The sequence below is a fragment of the Phyllostomus hastatus genome, unplaced genomic scaffold, assembly GCF_019186645.2.
Source record: "Phyllostomus hastatus isolate PE091 unplaced genomic scaffold, TTU_PhHast_1.1 phas_scaffold_182, whole genome shotgun sequence".
Taxonomy (NCBI): domain Eukaryota; kingdom Metazoa; phylum Chordata; class Mammalia; order Chiroptera; family Phyllostomidae; genus Phyllostomus; species Phyllostomus hastatus.
Window position 1 is genome coordinate 10,984,647 of NW_025334013.1, and position 26,178 is coordinate 11,010,824.

The window sequence follows — 26,178 nt, forward strand, 5'->3', positions numbered from 1 at the left end:
CACCCGCCCCAGGCACCGGAGCCGGCCCCTTGCGGGAAACAACGCAGACCCTGGAAGGGAGCAGAACCCACGCCCTGTCCGGGTGATATCGGCACTTGCCCTGACCGATGGCCAGGGTGTGGGATCATGGCACTCGGGGAGTGGCCACACCGACCCTGTGGGGACCCCCTGCCAGCTGTCCTTGAGGAGGGCCCTGTATTTTTAGGGCTCCCTAAAAACTGTGCTCCAAAGTCACTCCTTATAGATCCCTGGCCACCCAGAATCCAGCCTACTCGTGCGAGTCCACTGATTGGCCACTTCAAACAAAAAGCAGGCCACCAAGGGCCAGTCCACACAGAGTCACTAGCATGTAAAGGAAGGAAGATTTTATGGACAATCCTCGGCCCTGGCAGGACGGGGACCCACGGTGGGTCTCAGGGGCCTGGGAGATGGTGGGAGCAGCACCTGCTGGAGCCTGTCCCACCGCAGCCGGTGGGAACGGCGCTCCTGCGGGAAGACCCCAGGGCTCAGAGAGTGGCCGCCCTGGGGGCAGGGCAGGGGCGCCAAGGGAAAGTTGACACAGCACGGCCCACCCAATTTCCAAATGGCAGCCCAACAGGAAGGACCGGTGTCCCCCACACCTTGGCAGGTGGCTTCCAGCGGCCCCCAGGCCTACCCCATGGACATAGCCAGGAACCAGGTGGGCATACAGGCTCCCAGGAGAAAGGCACGTGGGCATCTAAGGTTGAAGGTCAGGCACAGGTTACCCAGTGGCTCGTGTGGGTTTGGGCAGTGAGCTGGCGTGAAAGGTGTGTGGCCCAGACAAAGAGAGCAAGGTCAGCTGGAGCCCCGTGCCCTGTAGACCACCCTGGTCACTCCTAAGGACCTGGTCACACTCCCCAGACCTGGGGAGCTGGGGCCCAGGCTGGGAGCCTCTGTGGGTAAGGAGGTCGCCAAAGGCTGCGGAGTCACCTCCTTTTCCCCAGGGGGCGGGAGCTGCCCCACTATCACTCCCCGAGACCCTAACCCACTGGGCCACCATGCTGAAGAAAGAGCAGGGAAGGACGGATGGAGAACCAGCCGCACCTGCGAGATGTAGTTTCTAGGACGCCCGATGGGATGAGGGGCCTGAGGCCCGTTTCCCCCCAGCAGGATCTCAAACCAGAGCCGAGGACAGGCCAGGATGCGGGGCCGTGGGGGGCAAGGGGCCGCCCTTGGCTCTAGAGAGGGGGCCACCCCACAGGGAGCAGGGTGGAGGGGCTGGGGTGGGACCAGTGCACGAGGTCCGTCGCCCGGACAGACGGACGGGTGGACAGCGAAGCGAAGGCGCCGAGCCAGTTCACTGCATGTAGGAGTAGCGCCAATCCCCCAGAGGCGTGTGTGTCTCCTTGATAACCTGGGGCGACGTCCAGCGCAGGACGTAGTGGGGCCCCCCCGGCTTGTCATTGGTGCCTGTGAAAAAAAGACAGCTCGGTTTCCCCCGGAAAGACACAACGGCTTGGGGCAGAAGGGGAAAGGGGCGGGGAGGAGTGGACGGAATAAATGGGGCACCGGCGTGGGCTGCAAACCACTAAATCAAACGAAACATGTTCACAGGGCCCACAGGTTCCCAAGTGCATCTGTGGGGAGCGCCCTGAGCCGCAGGGCGGGTGAGGCAGGGCTGTGAGCAGACAGGACGTGGGCACTCCCGGGTCCGTGCTCCCTGCCTGCCACGGGGGCCTCGGAGGCGGGGAGCACCGCGGAGAGAGCACCGGCTCTGCCGCTGGGCGCGGGGACCTTGGAAAGCCACCACCCCAATCCCAGCCTGTTTCCCCGTCTGCAAACAGGAGGGAGCCGGGTTGAGGGGGCCTGGCGCATGTGTGGTGGTCTGAGTGGGGCATGCTGGATTCAAAAGCCAGCTCCGCCCCTTCCTAGCCACGCCCCCTTGAGCGAGCCACTTCGCCACCCGTGCCTCAGTGTCCTCCTCAGTGAAGTGGGGAGGAGAACTTAGCACCGCGGCCCCCGAGGTTGTTGAAAGGACTCGGGGTGCTCACGGCGCCTGTCCCGGACTGCTCGGGGAATGGCGCTGTTCCCGTTACTCTCGACACCCTGGAAACAAGGAATCCCCAGTCTCCCGCCAGGCACATGGCTCCCCTCTGGAAACGAAGGCCCACTCACCAGAGGCTCGAGCCCCCCCGAAGGGCTGCTGGCCCACCACCGAGCCGGTGGACTTGTCGTTGATGTAGAAGTTGCCGGCAGAGTACCTCAGCATCTCTGTAGCCTCCCGGACAACGTCCCTACAAGGCAGGGCGGCGAGCTCACCCACCAGTGTGGCCCCAGGCCCAACCTCCAGTACCCACTCCGGCCCAGGCTGCCCGGGCAGGTGAGCACCTGGCCCAGCCTGGGACAGCGACATGGGCCAACCACCAGCTGTGGGCCCTTGGGGACCCCATCAGGGTCTCTGAGCCTCAGCTTCCGCCCCTGGGAAGGGGGTCAGCATGCCTCCCCTGCAGGGCTCCTGCAAGGGCTGAGGCTGTGGCTCAGGCAGCATCCGCTCAGGGGAGGGGCCCCTCCCAGTCCCATTTCCCTGCCCCTCAGGAGCTGGGGAACCCCCAAGGCCCACCCTGCCCCGCCGGCTCACTCCCCTCTCCACTCTCGAGAGGCAGACAAGGGGTGGCGCCTGGGCCTCGGAGGAAGGAAAAAGCCAAGCCTCAGGACGAGCACCATGGCACCCAGGTTAGAACCCTACCTCTGCAAGATGGGCAGGGTGCCCCTGGCCCACTCTGCAGCACGAGGCGATGGCCTCTCTCAGAGCGGAGGCCCCATCGGATTGGAGGAGCTGGTCAAAAGCACCCATTCCCGGCCCCTCCCCTAGAGGTCCAGATTTAATAGCGGGGCTGCAGAATCTGCACTTGAACAAACAGCCGGGCTGCCTGGGTGTACCAGTGCGTGGAAGGACTGCCTGCCAGTCAAGGCTGAGGTGAGGGGGGTAGACAGAAAGCAAGGGTGGCTTTGTAGGATCCATGCCGTGGTGTCCTGCCTGCACCCGGGACAGGACACCAGTACTAGAAGGGCGGCAGCCACTCACTTATCCTGGGCGAACACTGCCCCCGTGAGGCCATAGCTGGTAGTGCTGTCAACCAGCCGCAGCGTCTCCTTGTACTTGTCGTCCGGGTAGACGTACACCGTTAGCACAGGCCCGAAGATCTCCTGGGAGAGACGCCCCGCTGTCAGCCCCGGGCAGGACCAGCGCCGAGGCCTCCCAGCCTGCTCTGGCCTCGGCCTCTGCCCTCAGCCCCCGGTCCCCAGCCCACACCGCAGCCCCTGCAAGAAGGGCCAGGTGCAGCCTCCGGCTGGATCCCCCCTGGGGCAGCACTGTGCCCGGCTCCCGCCCTGCCCACCCCACCCCACCCCACCCTGGGGGAAGATCCGAGGAAACTCTGCCCCGCTGCCAGCCAAACCCACGCCCGGAGATGCACAGGAGACTCCCAGCAACAGTCAGTCCAGGAACTGACCGACATAACCACTGTCCCTGCTGCCACAAAGGCACCTCGACCTCTCGGAGCCTCAGCTCCTCATCCGTAAAATAGGACTGGTCATGCCCCCTCAGCGCAACCAAGTGCCAGCTGTAGCCGGCCCACAGCTGGGTCCGCAGATGCCAGCCGTGAGGGTCCCTGTGGCGATCGTGGGCTGTGGAAGTACTATGACTCTGGGGTCAGGAGGCCTGAGCCCGAGGGCTGGCTCTGCTCTCACTGGGCGTGAGACATTCGCTTTCTGGGGCCTCGCTTTCCTCATCTGGGAAATGGGATGACACCTCGAGAAGAAAACCCCGAGCCAGGGCCCTGTGCACGCGCAGTGTGAGTGACAGGCTGTCCTCCCGCGTGTCCCGGCCACCTGCCCAGTCACCTCCTTCATGATGGGGTCCTGAGGGTCCTTGCTCTCGACGATGCAGGGCTCCACGAAGTAGCCCACGGAGTCGTCGCACTTGCCCCCGGCCAGGACGGTGAGGCTGGGCGAGGAGTGCGCATGCTCCAGCCACTTCCTGATGCGGCCAAAGGACTGCGGAGGGCGGGGAGGCGGGTGTCAAGGAGCGGCTAGGGGCCGTTCCCGGAGGCAGCCCCCCCGCCCCACTCACCCCAACACCTGTGCCTGAAGGACCTGACTTCTGAAGTGGGGGCGGGGAGGCCGAGGGTCTGTGTGAGCCCTGGCAGAGACGAGAGTGGACATGTATGCTCGTGTGCCTGTGCTAGAGCTGTGGGCACACGCACAGCAACGTGACAAAATGCACAGATGACGTAAATGTGCACACGGGCACACGTATAGCCATGTCTCTGTTTAGCATGTAGACGCACAGGGCGAGCAAAGTGGGTTTACAGTCATGAGTATGCAAAACAGTGTTTATGCACGCATAGCGATCTGCGCCTCTGCACACATGCAAACACACATGTGGATACTGGTGCGTGCACGCATGTGGGTGGATTTGTTCCTGTGTGTGGCTGTGTGTGCATTTATGTGGAAAGACTGGCATGCATTCCTATATACAAAGGTGTTCATGGGTGTGCAGTGTGTTTGGGTTTACGCCCACAGGTGTGCACACCTGTCTGTGTCTGTGCGTATGAACATAAGCACTTCCAGGGTGCACAGGAGGCGAGTTCTCTGGTTGGACGATTCTGCCCTTTCCAGCTGGAGGAGAGGGTGGCAATCTGGCTACTTCCCAGAAGCGGTGGGGCTGGGCAGCCCCCAGTCAGGGCCCCCCATTATCTCTTCCTCCCTCTCCACCCAGGCCGAGGCTCAGCTCCCCAGAACAGCCGGGCTCCAGCCTGTACCTTGGCGTCAATCACTGCGGAGAAGAAGGTCCCAAAATCCTCTGCGGGCTGAAGGCATGGAGACACCAGAAGAGACAGAGTTGCCACAGGCCCCAAACAAAGGGGGCCCCTCCGGCACACCCCAGCCCCACCAGCTCAGAAGCCCCCAGCCCCCTCGCCCGCCCAGTGGGCCCAGCAGGAGGAAGGCACCGCTTACGTCGCCCACTTTGATCCTGCCGTGTTCCTCAAGCAGCCGCTGTTTGATCTGCGGCCACAGCGAGTGCGGCACGTAGAGGCGGGAGCAGGCCGAGCACTTCTGGCCCCCGTACTCGAAGGCCGAGCGCAGGGTCCCGCTCACCACGCTGTCCACGTCGGCGGAGCGGTGCACGAAGTGGAAGTTCTTCCCGCCGCACTCTACGGGGGCCGGGGTGGGGTGGGGTGGGGGAGGAAAGAAACAGTGGGCTCCCCCGCCAGCCCAGGGGCCCACCACACTGCACCGCCTACACCTATCCGTGGGGCCCTGTGACCAGCCCCCCCAATTCCGGGCAGACGAGAGCAGGAGAGGCACAGGGTCAGAGCTGGACGACGTCCAAGGAACCGAAGCGCCAGGCCTGTTCTCCCACTTGGCAGACAAGAACACTGACGCCCAAGGGTGGAGGGCATCAAAGGTCACCAGGACCAACCCCCCATTACACAGAGGGAAAACTGAGGCCAGGGGAGGGGTGTTGCCCAATACAACAGCAGAGGAAGGGCCACTCCACTTCCAGAGGCGGGCACAGCTATCTTTGAGCTTCCCCTAACCCCCCAATCCAGTGAGAGAAGAGGGGGCCACTCCCGTCAACCCCCAGGGCTCTGTCTTCCTTGGCCACAGCAGCTCATTCGCTGGAGGACTGACGCGTGAACAAATGAATCAAAAGCGCTCGCCCTGAGGCACAGGTGCTCTGCACAACCCCCAGACCTGCCAGAGCAGCGGCTCTGCGTCTAAGGCCCCGGGCCTCAGCCCCTGCAGGGCCGCCCCACCCATGGCCACCTCACCTTCTCCTCTCTCGTGATGGCCAGGGAAGGGAGAGGACCCTGCAGCCAGAGGGGAGGGGGTGGGGAGAGGGGCCCTTACCTCCAGCTAGGCGTGGGAAGGTGCGAAAGCGATCCAGGTTCTGGGCTACCTGCTTCCACAGGTGTTTAAAGGTGCTGAAATCAGAGGACAGGGTGGGGATGAGGAAACGACTTGGGTGCCTGTGAGGACGAGGGTCCTGGGGGATGGGCGCAGGCCCTGCCAGAGGAAAGGGCCAGAAACCCACGGGAGGAAGGCCAGGGTCAGCAGCCTAGGAAGAGGTGAGCAGGGGTCACATGGGGGAGGGGAGGACCCAGAAGGTGGGGGCAGCTGGAAATGAAAGGGGCAGCATCACAGGCCCATGGGGAGGAAGCAGGGCGGGGCTTGGTGGCAAGATGGTGCTGAGAAGACCAGGGGAGGGGCCGGTACTGGGTTCGAGCTCGGACTCAGACACCTGTGGCTGTGTGATCTTTCGCTCACCACTTAACCTCTCTGAGCCTCAAAGTCTGCACCTCATCTGGGAACTGGAGGGAACAGTCCCACTGGGCCGGGCTGTTCCATGGTTCGCTCCAGTCAGAGTCAAGTGCTCAGGACAGTGCTGGCCACACTGCGGGGGCCCGATGGAGGACAGATGCTGCCGCTGTCTGGGAGCTGTACCCCTAGCCCAGCCCCCAGGCTCTAGAGGCCGAACTGAGGAGGGTCCTGAGAGAGGAAGCCCAGGCCCCCGCCTTCTCTCTGGGCTCCAAGTGTGACCAACCTCAGCACCACAAAACAATAAAAATGCTAATCACCGGGGAGCCAGCGACACAGTAGCTAATACTAATTTATGACTTTCCCACCTTTAAGCCCCACGCTCACCGGAGCATGGCAAATGGGGCCCGGCCGCTCCGCCCGCTAACAGGCGGGGACCCATGGGGCCGGGACGGGCAGAGCAGGCCTTTTGCAAAAACGGCCCGCCTCAGCGATTCTAACGCCGCCATCGCCACCCTGCAAACTGTGGAGGGAGCGGGGGTGGGGGAGCCTGAGGCCAGCAGAGAGAAGCCACGGCAGGTGTCCCGGTGACATCTGGAGGGACCCCAGTGCTGACCCCGACATCTCCACCCAGACGACCCACAGGCACCCGAAACACAAAGCAACAAAATCGTGACTCATCTACACCCTGACCTTCCCGCTTCTGGGCCTCCCGGCGCTCACCTTGTGAACAACACCCCCTTGCCCTGAGCCTGGACATCCCCACTGACCCCCAACCCCAGACAGGTGATCGAATCTCCCTGCTCCTTTCTCACTTGAACCGGCCCACTTTCTTTCCCCCACTCCCACTGTCTCTTCCCTGGCTCAGGCCCCATCATTCCTGCTCGACAGACAGACTCCTGCCGGCTGCCTGCCTCCAGCACGGGCAGCATGTGGACAGAGCAGCCAGAGCCACCACCTAGGGCAGAGGCTGCAGACGCAGTGCCCAGAGGGGCAGGCAGGGGGCGACAGAGGCTGACGAGGCATGCAGAGATCTGTGGCCAGGCAGTGGAGGACCTAGAGGACCGGCCGGACTCCAGCCAGGGGAGCCACGTGGAAATGCAGGCCCAGGGGGCCCAGAATGTCCAGGATGTCCAAAGAAGCCATCGTGTGGATTTTGACATGAAACTGTCAGAGCTGTACAAGGTTGGCTCAAAAAAAAACAGAGCCATTTGCCAGGGCCCCCTGAGGAGCTACCATTTGTATTCTGCTTGAACCCTGACTAAGCCACTCCCCCGGCATGAAACCTTCGCTGTCTCCATCATCTTCGGGATAAAGTCCAGACACCTGTTAAGTCACGGGACCTTAGGGTCACGACTAACATCCCCTGAGAGGCGGGGCCTTGTCTGCTCCACGAGTTCACTGCCGAGTCTTGGCATGAGCAGCGTCCGGCTGAGCAGGTGGAGGAACAGCGGTCAGGACCCAACCGCGTCTCGCTGCCACCCTCTCAGCCCCGCCCCCCACTCCACACCGCAGCCACGTGGGACCACCACCACCTCCCGGAGTATAAGAGCTTCAGCATTAATCCTCTGCATGTGCTGCTCCCTCTCTGACAGCACTCCCGCCACCTCCTCGCCCTTTGCCTGGCCAACTCCTCAGCTTAGGTGCCACCTCCTCCAAGAAGCCTTCCTGACTCTCCTCCTCCAATTTATCCCAAACTCCCTTGAGCCCCTTCCAGTGGCAGAGATGGCATCAAAATCGGTATCGCCAAACACCTGTAAGCTGCTTCCAGCCCGTGAAGTCCTTTCTTGTTTGTTAACTAGTTCACGCCCCCTGGTTACTCTGCAAGGTAGGGATCGTCAATCCCGCTGTACAAGTGAAGAGACGGCGGCTCAGCAGGGTGAAGCGGCTCACCCACAGCCACACGGCAGGCGAGTGAGCACGGTCAGCGCCAGACCTCTGGGTTCATGGCCCCAGCTCCTGAACGGAGGTGAAAAGGAGGTCGCCCGGTGAATGTCCCTAAAGCTCCGCACCCCCCCCCCCCACCCCAGGGACTTACGGCACGCTGCCCGTGAAGTTGATACCGCACAGGTGCTCTGAGCTGGTGACAGTGTCCCCAAATGTGGGCCCGTCGGCCGGCACAAACTGGATGACGTTGGGGGGCAGGCCGGCCTCCCGGAGGACGCGGTAGACGGCGTAGCTGGCCAGCATGGCCGTGTCGCTGGGCTTCCACAGCACCACATTGCCCTGACCGGGAGACACAGGGACGACTCAGGAGGCCAGGGGACGCCAGCCCTGACTCCACTCCACCCAGAAGCGTGGTCACCCCTCACCTGGCACCACCAGGCCCCTGTGCAGGCCAGGACATCACCTACCCGACCCCGCGCCTCCAGGTGGCAGGCACTATGGCCTAAAAGCCCTCGCCAACACGACCGCAGCGGCCCTGCCTGCCCCTGCCCCGGCCAGGCTCCCGCCCTCTGGAGGCCTACACGGGCCGGTGCTGCCAGCACCCTGCGGGCAGCTCCGTTCTGGTGTTTCTGAGTGCTGGGTGCTCCCCGGGTGCGGCTGGGCAAGTGCTCACAGGGCTCTCGCTGCACGTGTCCCGGTGAGGGCACGTGTCCTGGGAAGGGCGCATGGGTGCCTGGTGCGCGCACTGAGGCACGAGGACGGCCCCGTACACGGGTGTCCCTCAGATCACCCGGCCCCCCCGAGTGGGGCCCAGGCCCCCGCTGACGCCCAGCCCTCTTCCTGCGACTCCTCAGCCACCCAGGCCCTCTGCAGGCAGGGCCGCGACCGCCCCATCAGGCCGGAAGCGCATGAGAGTGGTAGCCACTGCACTTCACCCTGGTAACGGCAGTGCAGCCCAGTGACCTCGAAACCCAGCCTGAGTCCTCATCTGCCCCGTCATTCACCAGCCGTGCGACCGAGCGGCCCTGGCGAACCAGCCACCGGGCACACGGCAAGCGTTGAGAGGTGAGCTGTAATTATCATCATCACTGGGGCGGGGGCAGGGAGGGGGCATCTGTCAGTGCCCACAATGAAAGTTTTTAAAAATCATCGTCATCACCAACAGGCACCGTTTGCTCGCCCGCACGGGGCCAGGCCTGCCTGGCATCCGACGTGCCCGGTCTCGTCGGCCCCTCACAACGCCGCGCCGCAGGCTTTCCCGTCGTCCCCACTTCGCAGATGAGCACACTGCCTCGGCACAGTGTGGGGGCTTAGCCCGGGTCACCCGGAGCAGGCTAAGCCGGGACCCAAACCAGCCTCGGACCCCAAAGCCTTTCCTCGGCCCCACACCGCCTCCGCCCTCCGAGCTCCTCCCCACGGCCAGGCCTGGGCCCCAGGGGCTTCAGCGTGGCCTTCTGTCTGCCGAGATGGGGCCGATGCTGAGCTCCCACCATCCCCGCCCGCTGCCCACGTCTCACCATCAAGGCCGGCGCCCCCGCCAGGTTGCCGCCGATGGCAGTGAAGTTGAACGGGGAGATGGCTGCCACGAAGCCCTGGAGACAGAGGAGGCAGTGAGGCCACACTTGAGGCATCCAGCGCCCCCTGCCGCCCCTACCTGTGGGTGGGTACCTCCAGCCCCCGGTACACCGTGCTGTTGGTGCTGGGCGGCACGCTGAGGGGCTGTTCCCCCTCCAGCTCCACGGCGAACTTGGCGTTGAATCGGAAGAAGTCGATCAGCTCGGCCGCGGCATCGATCTCCGCTTGGATCACGGTCTTACCCTGCGAGGCAGGAGGGCCAGGGGCTCAGCAGTGGCAGCTGTGCCCGTTAGCCCTCATGGGGGACCCTGTGCCCACGGTGACATCACGTGCAGGGTGCTGGCGGCTCCTGCCCGGGAAGAGCACATGTCCTCACTAGGCATGCTGGGCCAAGAGCCAGGAAGCCTGGCGGCTGCTAACACTTCCTTAGACTGTGGTGTTAACATTTCCTTCTTCCCGGCGGTGCAAGTGAACCACAGGGAAAGGGCCGCAAGAATGGGCCTTTCCCCAGCCAGAACGGCCCCGCTTGGCACACAGGGCCCCTGGCAGCTGCTCGCCCTGCTCAGCACACAGAGCCAAGGAGGCTGAGAGGCACCGCCCGCCCCTCCTCTGCACACAGCACGGCACCTCCTACAAGCTCCCAAGTCTTCAGTCAAACCAAGAGGCACCTCCATCTGGTCTTGGAGGTGCGTGTGTCTCTTACTGCCCAGTGTGGCTCACGGGGGGCACTCTGCAGCCTGGCCCCCACCCCAGGGGCTGCCGAGAGAGTCAGGGGGCACTCGGCAGGTACAGGGCCGTCATGCCGCCTCCGTGCGGCAGGGGACCATTCTCTGCTGGAAGGGCGCTGGGCTGCCCCGAACCCCTGCGGCTGTTTCCTGGGGACGGTGAATTCAACCCGTTCTCCCCGCTCTGCCCCTCTCCCTGCACCCTGGGCTGCTGCTGCTGCCGCCACTGTCGGGCTCAGAGGCGGTCACTCAAAAACATGGATCAGGCGCTTCCACAACTCCAGGGAAACACGACGCAAGGCCCGGAAAGATGGAGGACACTAACACGTGTGACTGTTCCCAGAAAGTTTGTAAAGGGGCAACACACACACAGGGAGTCATTACGCCCAACGCACTCTGAGCTGTAACTGACAAATGAACAGCATGCGATGGGGCGGGCCCGATCCTCCTGGACAGAGAAGGTTCTGGAAGTTTCACAGAGGAGACTATATCTGGGCTGGCTCTCGACAGGTCAGGGGACAGAGCAGAGCGAGCATTGCAGGCAGGGCACGTGGGGCAGAGGCAGGGAGAGGGGATGCCCGTGGTGTCCGGGAACCTCACTGGGTCCAGGTGGGTACCGTCCCCGGCAGGATGGCCTGGCGGGAAGGGCAGAGCAGCTGGCCAGCTGGACGGGGTGGAAATGCAGGGCCCCGGTGGGGGGGGCGGGGCTCAGGATCCAGGATGGGACACTCGGCGGCAGATCTGGGTGGTGCGTATGCCTGGAGGGACCTGCCGGAGGCGTCAGGAAAACCGGAGGGCTGCAGGAGTTGGACCGAGCCCAGAGGTCCGCACGGGGCAACTGTCAGTCCAGGGAGAGCATGACGGAGGCCCGGCCGAGGGTGGGGACAGGCCGGGCAGGGGGCGTTTCCACGGTAGGACACGCGGGCTTAGCACAGTGCACCTCGCCCAGCGTTGCGTGTGTGTCCGTTCCCTCTCCTAGGCCTCGTCCCTCGAGGACACCCCTGAGTCTCCAGCCAGCAGCCAGCAGCCCGGGTCTGGGCACCCAGACACTGCTCGGCTGACGCCAGCCGAAGTGGACAGGGCACAGCGGCCTCCCACCCAGCTGTGGCCGTGGGCGCCTCACCTGTCCCACCATGGTCTTGGCGAGGACCTCCGCCCTGCGCGGCCCACTCAGCATGTCCGCTGCCCTCAGGAAGATCTGGGCCCGGTCTGCGATGGGCTTCAGGTCCCACTCCTTCCTGGCGGCCAGGGCGGCCTCGATGGCTTTGTTGAGCAAGGCCTGGTGATGAGGAAAAGGTTGGGGGCTTCTTCCCGCAGGAGGGAGGGTCCCGCAGAAGGAGCGACGGGAGGAGAGGTCTGGCAGTCACGCTCCACCCGGGGAAGACCCCTACCCCCTGGGCCCTCAGTGCCCCCTCCCCGCAGCCGCTGACACTGTGTCCCACGGCCGGCCAGGCCACTCCAGGCTCGAAGCCTGTCCTGCTGCTGGTCTGGAGACGTTTGACCTGCCAGTCAGCTCAGCGCACCAAGCACGTAGCACTGAGGCCCTCAGCTGCTGACCCTGCTCCACTCCCTCCTGTGGTCTCCCCTGGGCCTCGCGCCCCAAAACCACCCTCCAGAGCCACCACGCCTGGAGGTCAGGGCCCTGGCCTTGCCCTCGCCAGGCCAGAGCCACAGCCCGAGGCACACACCTGCTGCGGGCAACCCAGGTGTCCATGGCCCTCACAGCCCCTCGACGCCAGCTCCCAGTCTCCCTGCCGCGGGTCACCCCCTCCCCTCTCGATGGCCCTCCATGATACCCATTCCCTGTCGGGCTTTCCATTCATGACGTCTCCAGTGTTTCCAGACTCAGCCTTCCAGAAATCTACCCCCACCCCCCCCACCCCAGACACCACGGCAATTGGCCTAACTGGGGACGCCCCGGCTCCGACCGAGGAGCTCCCACTGGGCTCGAGTTAACCACTGCATGCCCGGCCCAGTGAAAGACGCCCGGCCCAGTGAAAGACACCCACCCAGGGACGCCCTCAGGTCTGACTGCCCCAACTGCACCCCCATGGCCAGAGGGGAACTGTGTCTGACCCCACCCCCCATGAGCAGCCAGCAGGCCAAACAGGGGCAGCACCCTTACCCCAAAGTTGCCAGGGACTCACCTTGTCTGCATAGCAGAACTTGGCCACCTTGTGTGCATGGTTAAAGGGCTGAAAGGAGACAAGAGTGAGGTCACTGCCCAGGGGGCGGCACCAGGACGGGGTGGGGCTCAGAGCTGGCTTTCCAGGCAGGAGCCCTCGGCACGGCCACTCTCTGCCCCGCAGCCCCCCTGGAGCCTCCAATAGCCTGGCCCACGCTGACCTCTGCCCCCTGAGGTCACAGGGGCAACCTGCTGTTCTGTAAGACTTGGTTCCCGCTCCAGAAGGCTCCCGGTCCAGGAGAACAGCATGGACTGCACAGTCTTTCAGGGAAAGCATGGACTTCGTGGTCAGACAGACACGGGTTCGAATCTCCATCTGCCTCCCACTAGCTATAGGGCCCATGGAAGCTGACTTCCCCTCTCCAAGTCTACCCATCTACAGGATCGGGACTTCCCTGACTCCCAGCAAGGAGAGGACCACCTGGGGTCACAGGTGGAAATTCTTCAGACCCGCTCTGGCACGAGGCCATGACTCAGTGACGGGCACTGCCACCACACGAGGCCTGACACAATGCCCTGGTGGAGCGAGGCGCTCAGGACCCCCGCACGCCCCGAGGTCCCTGGGGCACAAGGAGCCATTGCCTCCAGAGCCCCTTGCATGGGACCCAGCTCACTCACCAAAGAGGGACAGCCCTAACGTTGACATGCAGACCCCGGCAGTGCTGGGTGCCAGCACGCACGGTAACGCAGGGAGACATCTCCCTTCTTCCCTACCCAAGGCTGACAGTGTTTTACACCGTAATTTGTTGGGAACCGCCCTGCCTGGGGGGGTTACAGCCAGAAGCTGTAACTCCCCCAGGGCTAAGGCTGAGTAAGCGACCTTTGGACCAGAAGCCACTAAGGAGACAAAGCTTATCTTCCTGGCATAAGCACCACTTCTGCTCCTTTTACTTCATCCATAACTGACCCCCAGTGCTTGATCAGTTAGCCAATGATGGGTAAGATTCCCCAAGGGGGGAACAACCTAAGACAGGCACGATCACGTGAGAGGCCCAAGGAAGGACTTGGGGGGCTATAGCAAAAGGGGGCCATGGACGCTCACCCCTCGGCTTTGACACAGCCTGAGTCCTCATCCTGTCTGGGAGAAGTCTCCTAATCTCTTGGCTGCCTTACTTCCTCTGCCTGACTTAAGCCTGAAACAATAACAGAGGGTGGTGCAGCCCTGGGCTGGAAAGGGCGGGTTCCCCAGGGCAATCAGGCCTAAGAAAGAATATGTAAAATCCTGTGAAACCTGCTTTGTTTAGAATGCTCTCAATTAAATAAGGGTCCAAGCAAGAAGTTTGTTACTCGAAGTTTTATTGTTCTTTAGCTCTCAGACCTTGACTCAGAACAGGCCCTCAGAGTTCTTTGTTATCTACTGTTTGATCCTCACTGCCTGACAATGATCAATGAGCTTTACTTGTATTCCTGTGCAAAACGAACCCAATAAAAGCCCACTGAGGAAAAGGCTCTTAGCCCTTCTCCTTTGAGAGATCGGGCACCTTTCCTCCCCAAGCAGGTCATGTCTTGGTAGAGTTATTCTCATCCATGGTGGCCGGGGGTGGGGGGGCCCTGCAGGTGGAGCCCCCCCACAGTAATTACCAACCCTCTGCCACCTGTTAGTCTGCCCACGGGCTGTGTGGGGCCTTCCTGTCTAACATGGCAGCCACTGGCCATATGACACGTAAGCTCAGCTCCTCAGCTGCACGAGGCATGTGTCATGCGCTCGGTAACCACGTGTGGCTGGTGGCTGCGGGGCAGACAGCATAGATGTAGGACGAATCCACCGTCAGAACAGAAAGTTCGACCGGGCTGTGCGGCCCAGGTCTCAGTAGAAAACGGCCCCTCCCCCTTCCTTTAATGCCTGGCACCATCACCTGTGTCTTGTCCATACCTGTGGCTGGCCTCTGACACCCAGGGGCCCAGGAAGGCAGCTAGGAGCCAGGCCCTTCAATTCAGCATGTCTGAACGGACTACGGATACCCCAAGTCAGCAGTGCGTCCCCGAGACACTGCTCCTGAGGCGGAGCTTGTGCGGGTGGGACAGGGCCTCACGGCAGTGTCTACAGAAGGAGCCTTGGCCCCGCCTGGCCACATCCTGGGCACTTATCTCAAAGGAGCTCATCCTCAGCTGGACCTGTGGTTCCCAAGCACAGACCAGAGCTTCAGCCACTGCCTTTCCTTTGGAAGGGTGGTCTCTAATTCTGACATTGTCTCCTTGCTTCCTAGGAGAGAGCGCTCAACGAGGCCATTTTTCTAAAGTGCTGGTGGAGCTGGTCCCAGTCACTGCTTTGAACACCTTCCCGGCAGGTGTGAAGCTCCACCTTGTCTGACAGCCCTGAGACCGCTTTTGGAAGTTGCACATGGGTGCGTGGAAGCCCCAGGTCTGGGAGCGGGCTGGGAAACCTCTGGAGGCGGAGATCCCACCTCACACACACATGTGCTGCCCGAGAGACAGACCCCAGGTTCAGGGAGGGGCCGAGCCCGGCCCACCCACCGCACTCACCGACACCTGGTACTGCACGTCCGCGGTCCACACCTCCTCGTCCCCCACCACGCACGGGATGGCTTCCGTCCGGCCCTTCAGGTCCTTCAAGGCCTGGGGAGAGGACGAGATTCCCGTTTTCCTGCCTAAAACCTGACGCAGAGTCTGCAGGTGCAGATGCCTGGGCGGGACCAGCTGGGCCAGGTCTGTGGCTAGGGAGAGTGTGCTCCTCTGCAGGGGTGGGGAGGGGCGCAGCAGGACTCAGCCCCCTCCACTGCCACCTCCTGTCTGTCACGCAGGAAGGTCAGGTTTCCCATTACAAAAGAAGATTTAAAAAACTGCACCTGCAATTCACACGGAATCTCACCATTCTTAAAATACTGGCGATTAATGGGACAACACGTTGAAGCATAAAGTGTCTGCAAGCCTATGGCCCCTGACTGGCATGGAGGCCCCAAAGTGGCCCCGGTTGCCACCTGGCTGCTCACAGCCCCTCCCACACTCCAGACACGCAGCCAGTCCCCAGACCCCAGGTTTCCGTCCGGGTCTGGGAGCAGGGGCAGGAGGGGGCAATGGCTGCAGGCACAGAGCAGCACCGTGGGCTGGCTGAAGACTGACTCTGCTCCACGCCCTACACCCGCTAGCACCCCCTTCCTTACCTTCTGCAGGGCATCTCGCTCGGGGCTGCCCTGCGTGAAGGCCAAGATGGGCTCGTTGGCTACCTTCAGGGAGGAGGTGTGTTTCCACCGAAGCCTGGGTGCAAACACGGAGGAGAGAGGCGGACAGGTCAGCGGGGACCACCAGAGATCCAGCCCCTCTGTCTCCAACAGGGGATCCCGGGATGGCCCAGGACCCTGAAATCCAGAGCAACTACAGAACTGGCAGGGCGAGGCAGGCCTTGGGGTGCAAAAATCCAAGTTCAAGTCCCAGTCCTGCTACTGTGTTCCCTTGGGCATGCTGAGCTGCCTCCTCTGAGCCTGTTTCTACATCCAGGAAGTAAGAACAATGATACAAACTCACACGGGTGTTTGAAGTTTAAATCCACAGACACGAAACCATTTCTGAAGTGTTTGCACATGGAGAGGGGTCATTTCCCTTCCTTTCCCTGCAATGCAAACTTGATTACAAAACAGACCCAGTCTCTTTGTCTACGCTGAGAAGGCAGGACATTCCAGAGCTGGGTCCCCTCAGAACTGAAGCAGCTGACAGTCCCAGGCACAAAGACGTGCACTCGGGGTGAGCAGGAAGTCCAAGATGTGGACCATGAACTTGGAGCAGTGCCCTGCGCTCAGTGCACAGAGACGGGGAGGGCTGGTCTGGGGTTTCAGCGTCAGAGTCCTGGGTGCTGAGTTTCGAGAATGCCCTGCTCTGGCACTGCTCTTCCGTCTGGAACCTCGGGACCTCACTAATAGTGACCACCACCCCTAACGTGTCTGGGGTCGCAGGTGCAAGGACACATGGGTAAGATGTCAGGGCCGGTCATCCCGGAGCTGGAGCCTCAGTGTCCTCTCTGTAAAGGAGGACATCAACGACGAAGGCCACCCAACACACACAGGGCTTGTCAGACTCCAGAACGCCTCCCATCCATCACGGACGGGTCGGATGGGTCTTGCCAGCAGCCCCCCTGAAGAAATAAGGGGACTGAAATCCTAGAAGGGAAATGACTCGTTTCAGACCAAGATAAGGAGAGATCCGGATTTGCATCTGGAAAAAACCCAGAGATCACCCCCTCTAGTGCCCACGTCCCCAGCCAGAGGCCGGCAGGGGCACCCCAGCAGTGGGAGAGGCAGGTTCCTATTTGACGCAGGAGGGAGAATGCACGTCTGAGGGTGCAGGCCTCGTTTAGCAGGAGGGGAGGTGTCTGGTACTTTGGGGTGGCACAGTGACCCTGGGTTCATCTGTGCCTGCACAAAACTAGGGCGGCTATTGTCACGGCTCACCGCATCACGGCCTCAGAGGGACCTGGCTGAGGCCCGTGCTCGGTGGGCTGGCTCGTGCCCTGCAGGAGAACGACATTCGGTCAGGGGCACCTTTCCCTTCCTCGGTGGGAAGAGGTCTGGGGGCTCACAGAGCCAGCCGAGGAGGCCGGGAGGAAGGATACGAAGAGGGGGCCGTGAGGGCCCGTCCCGAATTCATCTCCCTGGTTGCCGGCCACCTGCTGCATCTCTGCCGCTGTTCTAGACCCTGCAGGCACAGTGGTGACCCAGACAGCAGGGCCTCTGGCTGCACGCCACTGACCTCCATGGGGGACACAGGCGAGAAATAAACACTAAAAGGACAGAAGGGACCCGAAAATGAGTGGTGCAGCCACATGACCCAGGGTGGTCAGGGAGGGCTTCTCTGAGGAGGAGAGCTCAGCGGAGACCAGGAGGGGGTTTGAGAAGAGCTGGGAGAAGCGGCTCAGGCCCAGGAGAGAGCCTAAAGGGGCCTGAGTGGTGAGGGGCGGGGCTGAGTCTCGCAAGATGCCCGAGGGCAAGGCAGGGGTGGACCTTCCCCCTTTCCCCCACCCCACCCAGGCCACACCCACCAGACCCGAGGCAGCCAGTCACCGGCCTCAGGCCCCACCTTCCCCCCACAGGAGGCTCAGCTTCCCAGTAGTCGTGTGGCCCTGGGCAAGTCACCGACTACGGGTGCCACCCATGTCGTGGGGTTACTGTGGAGTCCTGAAGAGATAATAATGCCAAGCCACAGGGGTGCTCCATAAATTCAAGTCCATGCTGCTCCTTCCACCCATCGTAGTGGGGAAAGGCAGAGAGGCCAGACGAGTCCAGCACGGGGAGGGCGGTGTCTACTCCTAGTGTTACAGGGTGCAGCCAAGAGGGGGGACCCCAAATGGGCATTTGAAATGGGGTCCAGAACTTAAGGTGTCCAGGAGATTTTAAGATGTCTCCAACCCCACCCCCCCACAGTGTGGGTTGGGGGAAGGGACAAATGGAGCAGGGCCATTGAGAGCTGTTTTGCATAGCAACAGCCTTGCAGCTACCCTCTGGCGTGGTCATTTAACATATCTATAGCCTTTGGCTGGTCGCTTAGATATGTTAAATAGCTGTGGCCAGGCTCTGAGCCAGGGGAATGGAAGTAACTACCCCACCAAGACGTGACTCGGGGCAGATCTCCCAAGCTACAGTGCCTGCCTGGGAGCTCGGAGAAGATTGGCTCCAGGACATGGGGCCACACCTGCCCAGACTCATGATGGCAGCCCAGTAAACCTGGAAGGATACGAGTTCTGGCAGGCGAAGCCGAGTGTGGGAGGAGTCGGAAATGAGGCTGCAGAGGAAGATTGGCCATGGAGATTTAAAACCCAGACTTTGGCGGCCATTGGAAGGAGAACCATGTGCAGCCCTGAGAAGGAGAGCCATGCACAGCCCTGAGGAGGAGAACCGTGCTGCTTTAGGAGAGAGAACCACGCGGCCTTGACAGAGTGGAGGCTCCCGCAGCCCTGAGAGGGAGAACCACGAGGCCTAGACAGAACGGGGACCCCCACAGCTTTAGAAGGGGAACCACCACCTGGTTTTAGCAGAGATCCCGGCGACTCAGCCGAGGGTGCCGGGAACCCAGGGAGGTCTCCCAGTCGAGATGGAGTATTAACTGGGAAGACTGCCTGAGCCATGAACTTCTATTTCCTTTCCTGAGATACTGTACTCTGGACTGGGCAAAGGGGGAAGGAATGAAGGACTGTGTCTGTTTGTGGGTGTTTTAAGGGACTTTAGGATTGTTGATGAAGACATTAGGTCACTACTTGAAGTCTGTATAGCATCAAATAAACATTTCCTTTCCTTTTCACGAATCTCTGGCATTGAGAGACGTCTTTCCTAGGGTGGCGGACATAACGGACCCGGGGCCTTCTTTCAATAATCGTATACCATCCCAGGCCCCCTTGTTGTTTGTTCTGTAACACTAGGGCCATCTGGAAGGTTCCAGCGGCCCCTCTGGGCCTCAGGAGCAGCTTACCACCACCAATCAGCAATGGGTACGGCCCGGTCCTCTTTAAGCCAAGAGAGTGCAGCTGAGAGCAGCAGAGGAGGAGGGCTGGGCTGGAGCCAGGAGTTGGGGGTCCCCCTCTCTGAACCCCAGCTTCTGCTGGGTGGGAAAAGCACAGGCTCTGAGGCAGACATGTCCTGGGCCAAAGCCCACACCTGTGCCGAGACCACAGCCCATCCATCGTTCTCAATGCTGCGGGCCCCTGCCCCTCACCTGAGAGATAGGGGTAGGCCCGGGGTTCCTTGCAAGAACCACTGTAAACTCGCTTGCCTTTCCTCACCCCTTGCCCTTAGGTTTTTCTAAGAAATCAGTAAAGGTCTTCCAGAGTGGTCACTGCACCACGCGGGGCTTTCAAAGGCAAACTGGTTCCCAGACACCCCCGAGGGTCAGAGGTTGGACCCCCGAGCCCAGCAAACCCTGCTGGAACCAACAGCACCACATTCCACCCCAGGGCAGAAGCTGCAAATGCCGGTGCTCCCAGCTCTCCCTTTCCCGCTCCCTCCCAGAGTCCTGCAGGCCTGCTCCGCCGCCCCCAGGGCAGAGGTCCACTGGGAGCCTGGATCACATACCACTGGGCTTCCTCTGGGCCTGCAGAGTCCAAGCCCCGGCACGGCACAGCCGTCAGTCAGCTGAGTGTGGCCCAGGGGGCGGAGACTAGTTCAAAGATCAGCCCGAGTGAGGCAGAGCCAAAAACCAATCAACCGATCGATAAATCCAAGGACTCTTGTCAAACATGGTTTGGTTCTTCTTTTTCTTTTTGGGCTCATGGGCCATTTGGAATCAACAGGAACACCCTTCCATTGCCTTGGGAAAAGGTGTAGATGGATCACTCGCAAAACCTGGGGCCTCCAGGGGGGCCAGCAAGGCCCGACCGGACAGGACTGCGCCGCCCACTCAGGCACACGGCCACTCCACCTCCAGGACTCGGCGAGGACGCAGCGAGGTGGGAAACGCTGGCGCGGTTTCTCCCCACAGGTGTCCTGGGCACCCACTGGGCGCCTGGCTCTGGGAGGCAGAGAGGACCCCACCCCGACCCTCCCCCACTGAAGGAGGGAGGCGCAGGGCAGGGTCCAAATTTGCCTCGGATTCCCTAACAACCTGGAGCGCCCCTCCCAAACCCCCGGGGACCTCACAGCCTGGGCAGGAGACCTGAGCTGCACCCCCACACACCCCGTGCAGGTGCCAGGATCACAGCTAAAAAAGCCACATCAGAACATCCCCTGACATGACTGGTGTCAGGGCTGGACAGAGCCTCGGGCCAGCCGACGACGATGCCACCTCAGAAATTTGCAGAGGGAAAAACTGTGGGGAAGGGGGTAGGGGCTGGGGGCGCAGAGCCCGGTTTCCCTCCCAGGTTAGCTGCGGACCACACCCTGGAGCACAGCACCACCAGCTTTTGCAGCGGCCACTCCTGCTCCACTGTCACCAAGCAACCCTCCAATCCCAGCCAAAGTTACAGTTGTAACATGAACATCCCACCATCAGACACAGAGAGACAGAGTAAACGCTCGGCTCAACGCTACGCAGCGGCCTCTTGTCTCTTGCGTCATAAAAAGTCAGACTCCCCAAAGGCCACCAGACCCATTTCCCGTGCTGCCCCCCGCCCACCGCTACGTCTGCTGGGATCCAGCCACCCCGGTCACGTTGGTGGTCCCCTCTGCGTGGGACGCTCTTCACGCGGCAGGCCTCACACCACCTGGACGGGCCCCCGCGGATCCTCTTTAGCCCCCCACTTGTCTCACGGCAGGGGCACCAGCCCTCACCCCGGAGCTCTGACCGGCCATCAGTGCTCCCACCAGGCCATACGCTCTGCTTGGCCGGCCCGTGTCCATCCCATCCGCCACCGACTCCCTGCCCGGTCCAGGGCACGCATTCAAGAAACACCTTTTAGAGCAGTTCACGCCCAAGTGATGACAGAGCTGACACTCAAACTGGACTCCTGGGCCAGTGCCCTCCTGCTGAGACCTGGGGCTGGACGCAGGTCCCCATGGGCTCCCCAGGGGCTGAGGTCAGGGGCGGCCAGGGCCAAGAAGGGGAGTAGAAAGGGAATTACTCCTGTTTCATTTGGCACCCAGGCTTTCCCAACAGTTATCTGAAACCTAATAAGGCTAATCTTTCTTATCACAGAAAAGGGGCCAGCAGGGGAGGTGAGCGGGGGAGTGTGGGGCCCGGCGCGGGTCCAACAAGCAGGGAGGGGCATCGAGCCCAGGACGTTGTGCTTCCACTTTATTGCCCCGGAAAACATCAAGGGGCATTTATTAAGCACTTACAACTCGCCTGGCCCTACGCTAAGTGATTATCTCATTGATCCCACCCTACAAAAGTACTACTACTTCCACTCAGCAGATGAGGAAACTGAGGTTAAGAGATTGCGTTACTCCTCACGGCTGGTGACCCAGTGATGGGGCAGGGTCTGAACCCAGGTCTCCCTCGCTCGGGAGATACACCCTAAGGCAGATGCACCTGGATCATCTGAGAGACCCGTGGTCAGCTGCGGCTGGCGGGACAGGTTCCTCCACCCGAGGTAAGAGGCCACCCCGAGACAGACAGTGGCTTGCCCGAGGTCACACAGTGGCCCCCTGGCACTGCTGGCTCAGCCCAGGGATTCCCATTGCACGACGCTGTCTCTGCCAGGAAAGGGGAGGTCTGGGGGTAGAGAGCTCCCCACAGAGGGCAGATGTCTCCTCCGCCCCCCGGGACGGGCTTGTGTGCGCATCAGGGTGATGAATGAGAGGGAAGGGAGAGGGCTGAGGACATCTGAGCTCCACGCCTGCCACCATCCCTGTGCCACAGGGACCCTCTTGTCCTGATGGTCCTGACAAAGGACGGTCATTCAGGGGAGCTCGCTGGTGGGGCAGGGGATCCAAATAAGGACGGAGCAACACTTACTCGGCTCTCCGGGTGCCAGACACTTGCAAGCGGTTTTCGGGTGTGAACTCATTCCATCCCCAAGACAATTCTATTATCTTTATTTTCCACAGGAGAACACGAGGCAGCCCAGAAAGGTCACAATGTGCCCAGGGCTGTAGACCTGCTAACGGCTGGAGCCGGGACCCAACCCCACGCTGCCCTCTGCCCCTTCCAACAGGAACAGTTTAGCACCTACTATGTGCCGAGCCAGGTGCTGGGCCCCGGAAGTGAGTGCTCCAGAGTGTGTCAGTGTCAACTGCTGCCTGAGCGGGGCCTTTCTAGCCACTTCAGAAGCAAGTCTTAGGTTCACGGTAGGTTCCACTCACTCCACATCCAATCGTGGCAGAGTGCACCCCGGGGGCCAGGCCCCCAGCATTTCATTGAGCTCCTTCAGGCTCGTCCCAGGCCCTAACCTAGTAAACGCCAGGCCTGCCAGTGGACTGCCCCGCCCCCCTCTCGTGGCCCTGACTCCCCGCCCTTTTCTCTATTCCATTCGCTTTATCACGGGGGTCCTCAGTTATGTCTTTGCAAAGAGCCAAGATACCCACCTATATTTATGTATAAATTTAACAAATGGAAAAAAAAAACAAAAAAACCCTAGCCCAGGCCCAAGCACATGGTAAGTTTACAATGAATGTTAATTGTTGTCCCTTACTTGCTCTTGTGCCAGGCCCCCTAATGACACAGGGGATAAAATCGGTAACACTGTAATAGCTACGCGCGGTGCCAGATGGGAACCAGATGTGGCGATCACTTTGTAAGGTGTATAAATGTCCAATCACTGTGCTACACGCCTGAAACTAATATAATATTATATGGTGACTATAAACCTTTTAAAAAAGTATTTGCAGAAGAGCCTGCTGTTGTTTTTTAAGCTGATATATTCCTGGAAAGTCAAAAGATATGAATTAAAATGCTGACAGTGATTATCTGTGTGGTGAGCTTACTGGGATGTTTGTATTCTTTTTTGCATTGTCTGGACTTTTTACTATGAACACAGACTAATTAAATAAAAAGAAAAGCCAGTCAAAAGTATCTTTAAAAAGTGGCTGAGATTCCTGGTACTCTGGGCAAAAAGGGAAACACTGAAGAACGTCACCTGCACGCGGTGGTTTCTCAGTGAACCATTCGGTCTCCGGGACTCCCATCTGGAGTCCGGGGCGGGGAGGGGGTGTCTCAGAGTGCAGGGAGGCCTGCGAATGGGACAGGCTGTGCCAAGTGTGGCCCCAACCTTGGCTCAGGGGAGACGCCCTTCCCTACCCAGTCCCCACCCACAGAGGACACACGGCAGTACCAAATTCCTGCCCAGGGCGCTGCTATGCTGCCCCTCAGGACACTGATTAAGTCAGCAAAGGCTGAGCTCAGCAGAAGAGGCAAGCTAGCCACAGTCGTAGGGGTCAGGCAAACAAACCTCAAACAGGGGGCGGGGCTGCTCAGCTCTGAAAGAGAAACATGCTCCCTTAACGGGGCAGCCTTGCCAGACCTTGAGCCCCTCCCAAGCAGGGTCTGTGTCTTACCTCCCCACTCAGCCCACGGCAGAAAGCAACTCTGAGAACATTTGTCACTGAGTGAGCGAGGGTCTAGGAAGCCAACGCTACACTGTGGGCATCTGCAAATCTGGGTTTGCAGGGCACCTCCACTCGGCAAACACACCTGGGCTTCTCCATCGGTAATTTCAAAGAAATACGACCTACCACACAGAAGGTTAAATACACGTGATAATGACGATCAGGACAATAACTGAGCATTGCCTGTGCGCCTGCCACCGTTCAATGCACTTTAATGTACTAACTCATTCATGCATTACAGTACAACATATACCAAACGCCCAGCACAGCGTTTGGCACATTATAACCACTCCATCAACATTATTCCACCTACCACAAGAAAGGAGTCCCTTTTCTGCCCAACACTTAACTTGAAAAAAAGGGTGGGGGGGAGAGGAAGAGAGAGGTAGAAATCCCGGTAGAGAGACGAGAGGGAAGACTGGGAATCCCAAAGGTGGGTCCTGAATGTGAGACCGAGGGAGGGGAGGGGAGGGAAGAGTGTGGTGTGCCCCGGGAGGAAGCCAGCGCAATCTGGTAGTGGGCACATTTTAAAGATCCGTGTTGAGAGCAAAACAAGTACATAGGAGGCTATTCTCCGAGCGTGGGAGCCGAGAGAGCACCAAGGCACCGCAATCGGCCATAGGATTCGGGAAGAGGGTTCCCCTTGCTGTAGGAAGAAGACTTGGGAGTCGCAGAGGGAGGAAGACCTGGGTGGTGGCAGTAATCACTGGAGAAAGAGACCTGCGCGGAGGGGAGCCCCTGAGAACCCCGCGGGAGTCCGGCAGGGGCGGAGTCCCCTGCGGAGGACGCCCAGCAACTCCTGGGACCCCGGGCCAGCAGCGTCGCTCGGGGCTTCCCTAGGCCCTGTGCTCACTCACCTGGCCCCACTCCAGGGGCAGCCAAGCAGGGCACGACGAAGGGCAGGTTGCAGCATCATCTCCAGCTCCAGGTGCTGCTGTCCGCAGAACCAGCCACTCCGAGCGCAGCTGACCTCGGGGCCCCACCCGGAGCGCTCTACCTCGGAAAGAAGGGGATTCCGGTCACTCCGGCCGTCCTATGAGTCAGGGCCAACGGAAACACCTCTATACTTTCCTATGTTAATAAGTAATTTCCTTTTCTAGTGCATGGGAGAGGACATTACGCGACACAGAGCAAGGAAGTACAAAAGGGAAGTCTTGAAATACACACGATTCTCCCTCCTCTCTTTATGGTATGATCCATTTGCCTCCCAAAGAGCCCATAGCCCGGGGGGGTGGGAGGGGCATCGGCCAATCAGAGTGATACATGGAAGTTTCTGGGCCAATCAGAGGGGTGGTTATGTCGCAATCTTCTACGGCCAGGGGTGGGGCTGAAAGAGCCAATGAGAGAGCAGGAATGGTACAAGTGTGGGCGGGGTGTAAGGTCCACCGGTCTGCGCGTAAGGAGCGCAGAGGTCCCAGCCCTTTGGCCTGGGGTTACCACTCCTTTTCCTCTGCGGGGCCTGGAGTGCATTCCCTGGGAGGGGACTGCAGTCCCTGGCTCCAGCTCCCTCTCCGGGACCAAGTCACCCTCCGCCTCGCGGCCTGGGGCTGGACCACCCGGCTTCCCGGGACCAGGCGCCTAGATAAGCAGCCTGACTCCTTGAAGAAGACTGAGGTCTATAAAAGAGACAACCTGGGCTGGTTATGCCTGGCTTTTCTTTCAGAATTTCTAGCCCCGGAACCAGCTGCTCCTGCGCTTTATTCCCTCCCCGACCCCCGACCTCGGATCAGAATTTCAGTTTTCAATTGGAGAAGTTTGGTGAAGGCTTGAATGTTATTTAAAACTCAGATTCTGAAGCTTTTCTGATGACGGGGATCTTAGGGCCCCATTCTATTGCTCAAGTACTGTTTCAGCTTTTCTTACACTCTCTTCTAATTTATCTGTTTATATTTCCTCCAGCAGCGTGTTCCAAGAACCTGCTTAGTAGTCCCATCCAATGCTGATTGCAGTTCCTCCCTATCACACTGGCAAAATACAGACCTTCCCTGGGCCTCAGTTTCCCTGTCTATAATGTGGGAGTAATAATGCCCACCTTAGAATGACTTCATTATATCATGTTACTCTTTCTTCAGAAGATCACACTCAGGGAATATAAACACTTGGTAGTGGGAAAGAGAAACTACAGTGAGCGTAAGTCTTGCATGTGGCGAAAAGCGAATTGGGATTGGTGGTGGCTGTCTCGCCTCATCCTTGAGGAAAACCTCAGCCAGGGGACCCAGTTCATATGGGGCAATGTCTCCCTGAATGTGGCCACTAATAAGAAGAAACTACAACATCAGACAATGTCAAATCCAGAGGCTGGGGGTGGGGTGGCCTCATGGGCAGAGGGGAAATTGAGGAAATGGGAGTTTGGTGGATTAACAGGACCACCACACCAAACCAGGTGCTGCCAATCACTCACCCTGCCATCTCTCTGGCTCTCGCTTCCCCTTTTGTAAAACGTCTATCGTAAATCCTGCTTTCCCTGCTTGTAAAGATTTTATTGTGAGATGCAAATGTAACAGATGATGTGAAGTTTCCCTATTTTATCACTCAGGGGCTAATTAGTTTGTATTAAATGTTTATATGAGCCTCAATCCTCCTGGCCCTCCCCTATCAC

General features: G+C 60.3%; 1 protein-coding gene across 2 annotated transcripts; it reads right to left on the bottom strand.

The window, feature by feature from the left end:
- ALDH4A1 (aldehyde dehydrogenase 4 family member A1) lies at positions 1-24,743 on the bottom strand. Of its 2 annotated transcripts, XM_045859245.1 has the most exons (16): positions 24,437-24,507; positions 16,141-16,225; positions 15,780-15,873; positions 15,142-15,234; positions 12,620-12,667; positions 11,596-11,751; positions 9,841-9,990; positions 9,690-9,764; positions 8,324-8,511; positions 5,878-5,951; positions 4,981-5,177; positions 4,785-4,832; positions 3,865-4,017; positions 3,047-3,168; positions 2,137-2,255; positions 1-1,431 (listed from the first exon to the last, which is right to left on the bottom strand). In XM_045859245.1, the coding sequence occupies exons 2-16, from the start codon at positions 16,209-16,211 to the stop codon at positions 1,319-1,321; spliced, it is 1,701 nt and encodes a 566-aa protein (XP_045715201.1). In that variant the 5' UTR covers positions 16,212-16,225; positions 24,437-24,507; the 3' UTR covers positions 1-1,318. The 2 variants fall into 2 exon arrangements, with proteins under 2 accessions (XP_045715201.1, XP_045715202.1); XM_045859246.1 differs by lacking the exon at positions 16,141-16,225 and having other exon boundaries at positions 24,437-24,743.
- Between the last annotated feature and the right edge of the window lie 1,435 nt (positions 24,744-26,178).

Coding starts and splice junctions, on each gene's coding strand:
- ALDH4A1 (XM_045859245.1), bottom strand. CDS start 16,211: ATGACCCCTCTCCATGTGCAAACACTTCAGAAATGGTTTCGTGTCTGT. Junction 15,235..15,779: donor AGCGAGATGCCCTGCAGAAG/GTAAGGAAGGGG, acceptor TCCTCTCCCCAG/GCCTTGAAGGACCTGAAGGG. Junction 2,256..3,046: donor GCAGTGTTCGCCCAGGATAA/GTGAGTGGCTGC, acceptor CCTGCCTTGTAG/GGACGTTGTCCGGGAGGCTA.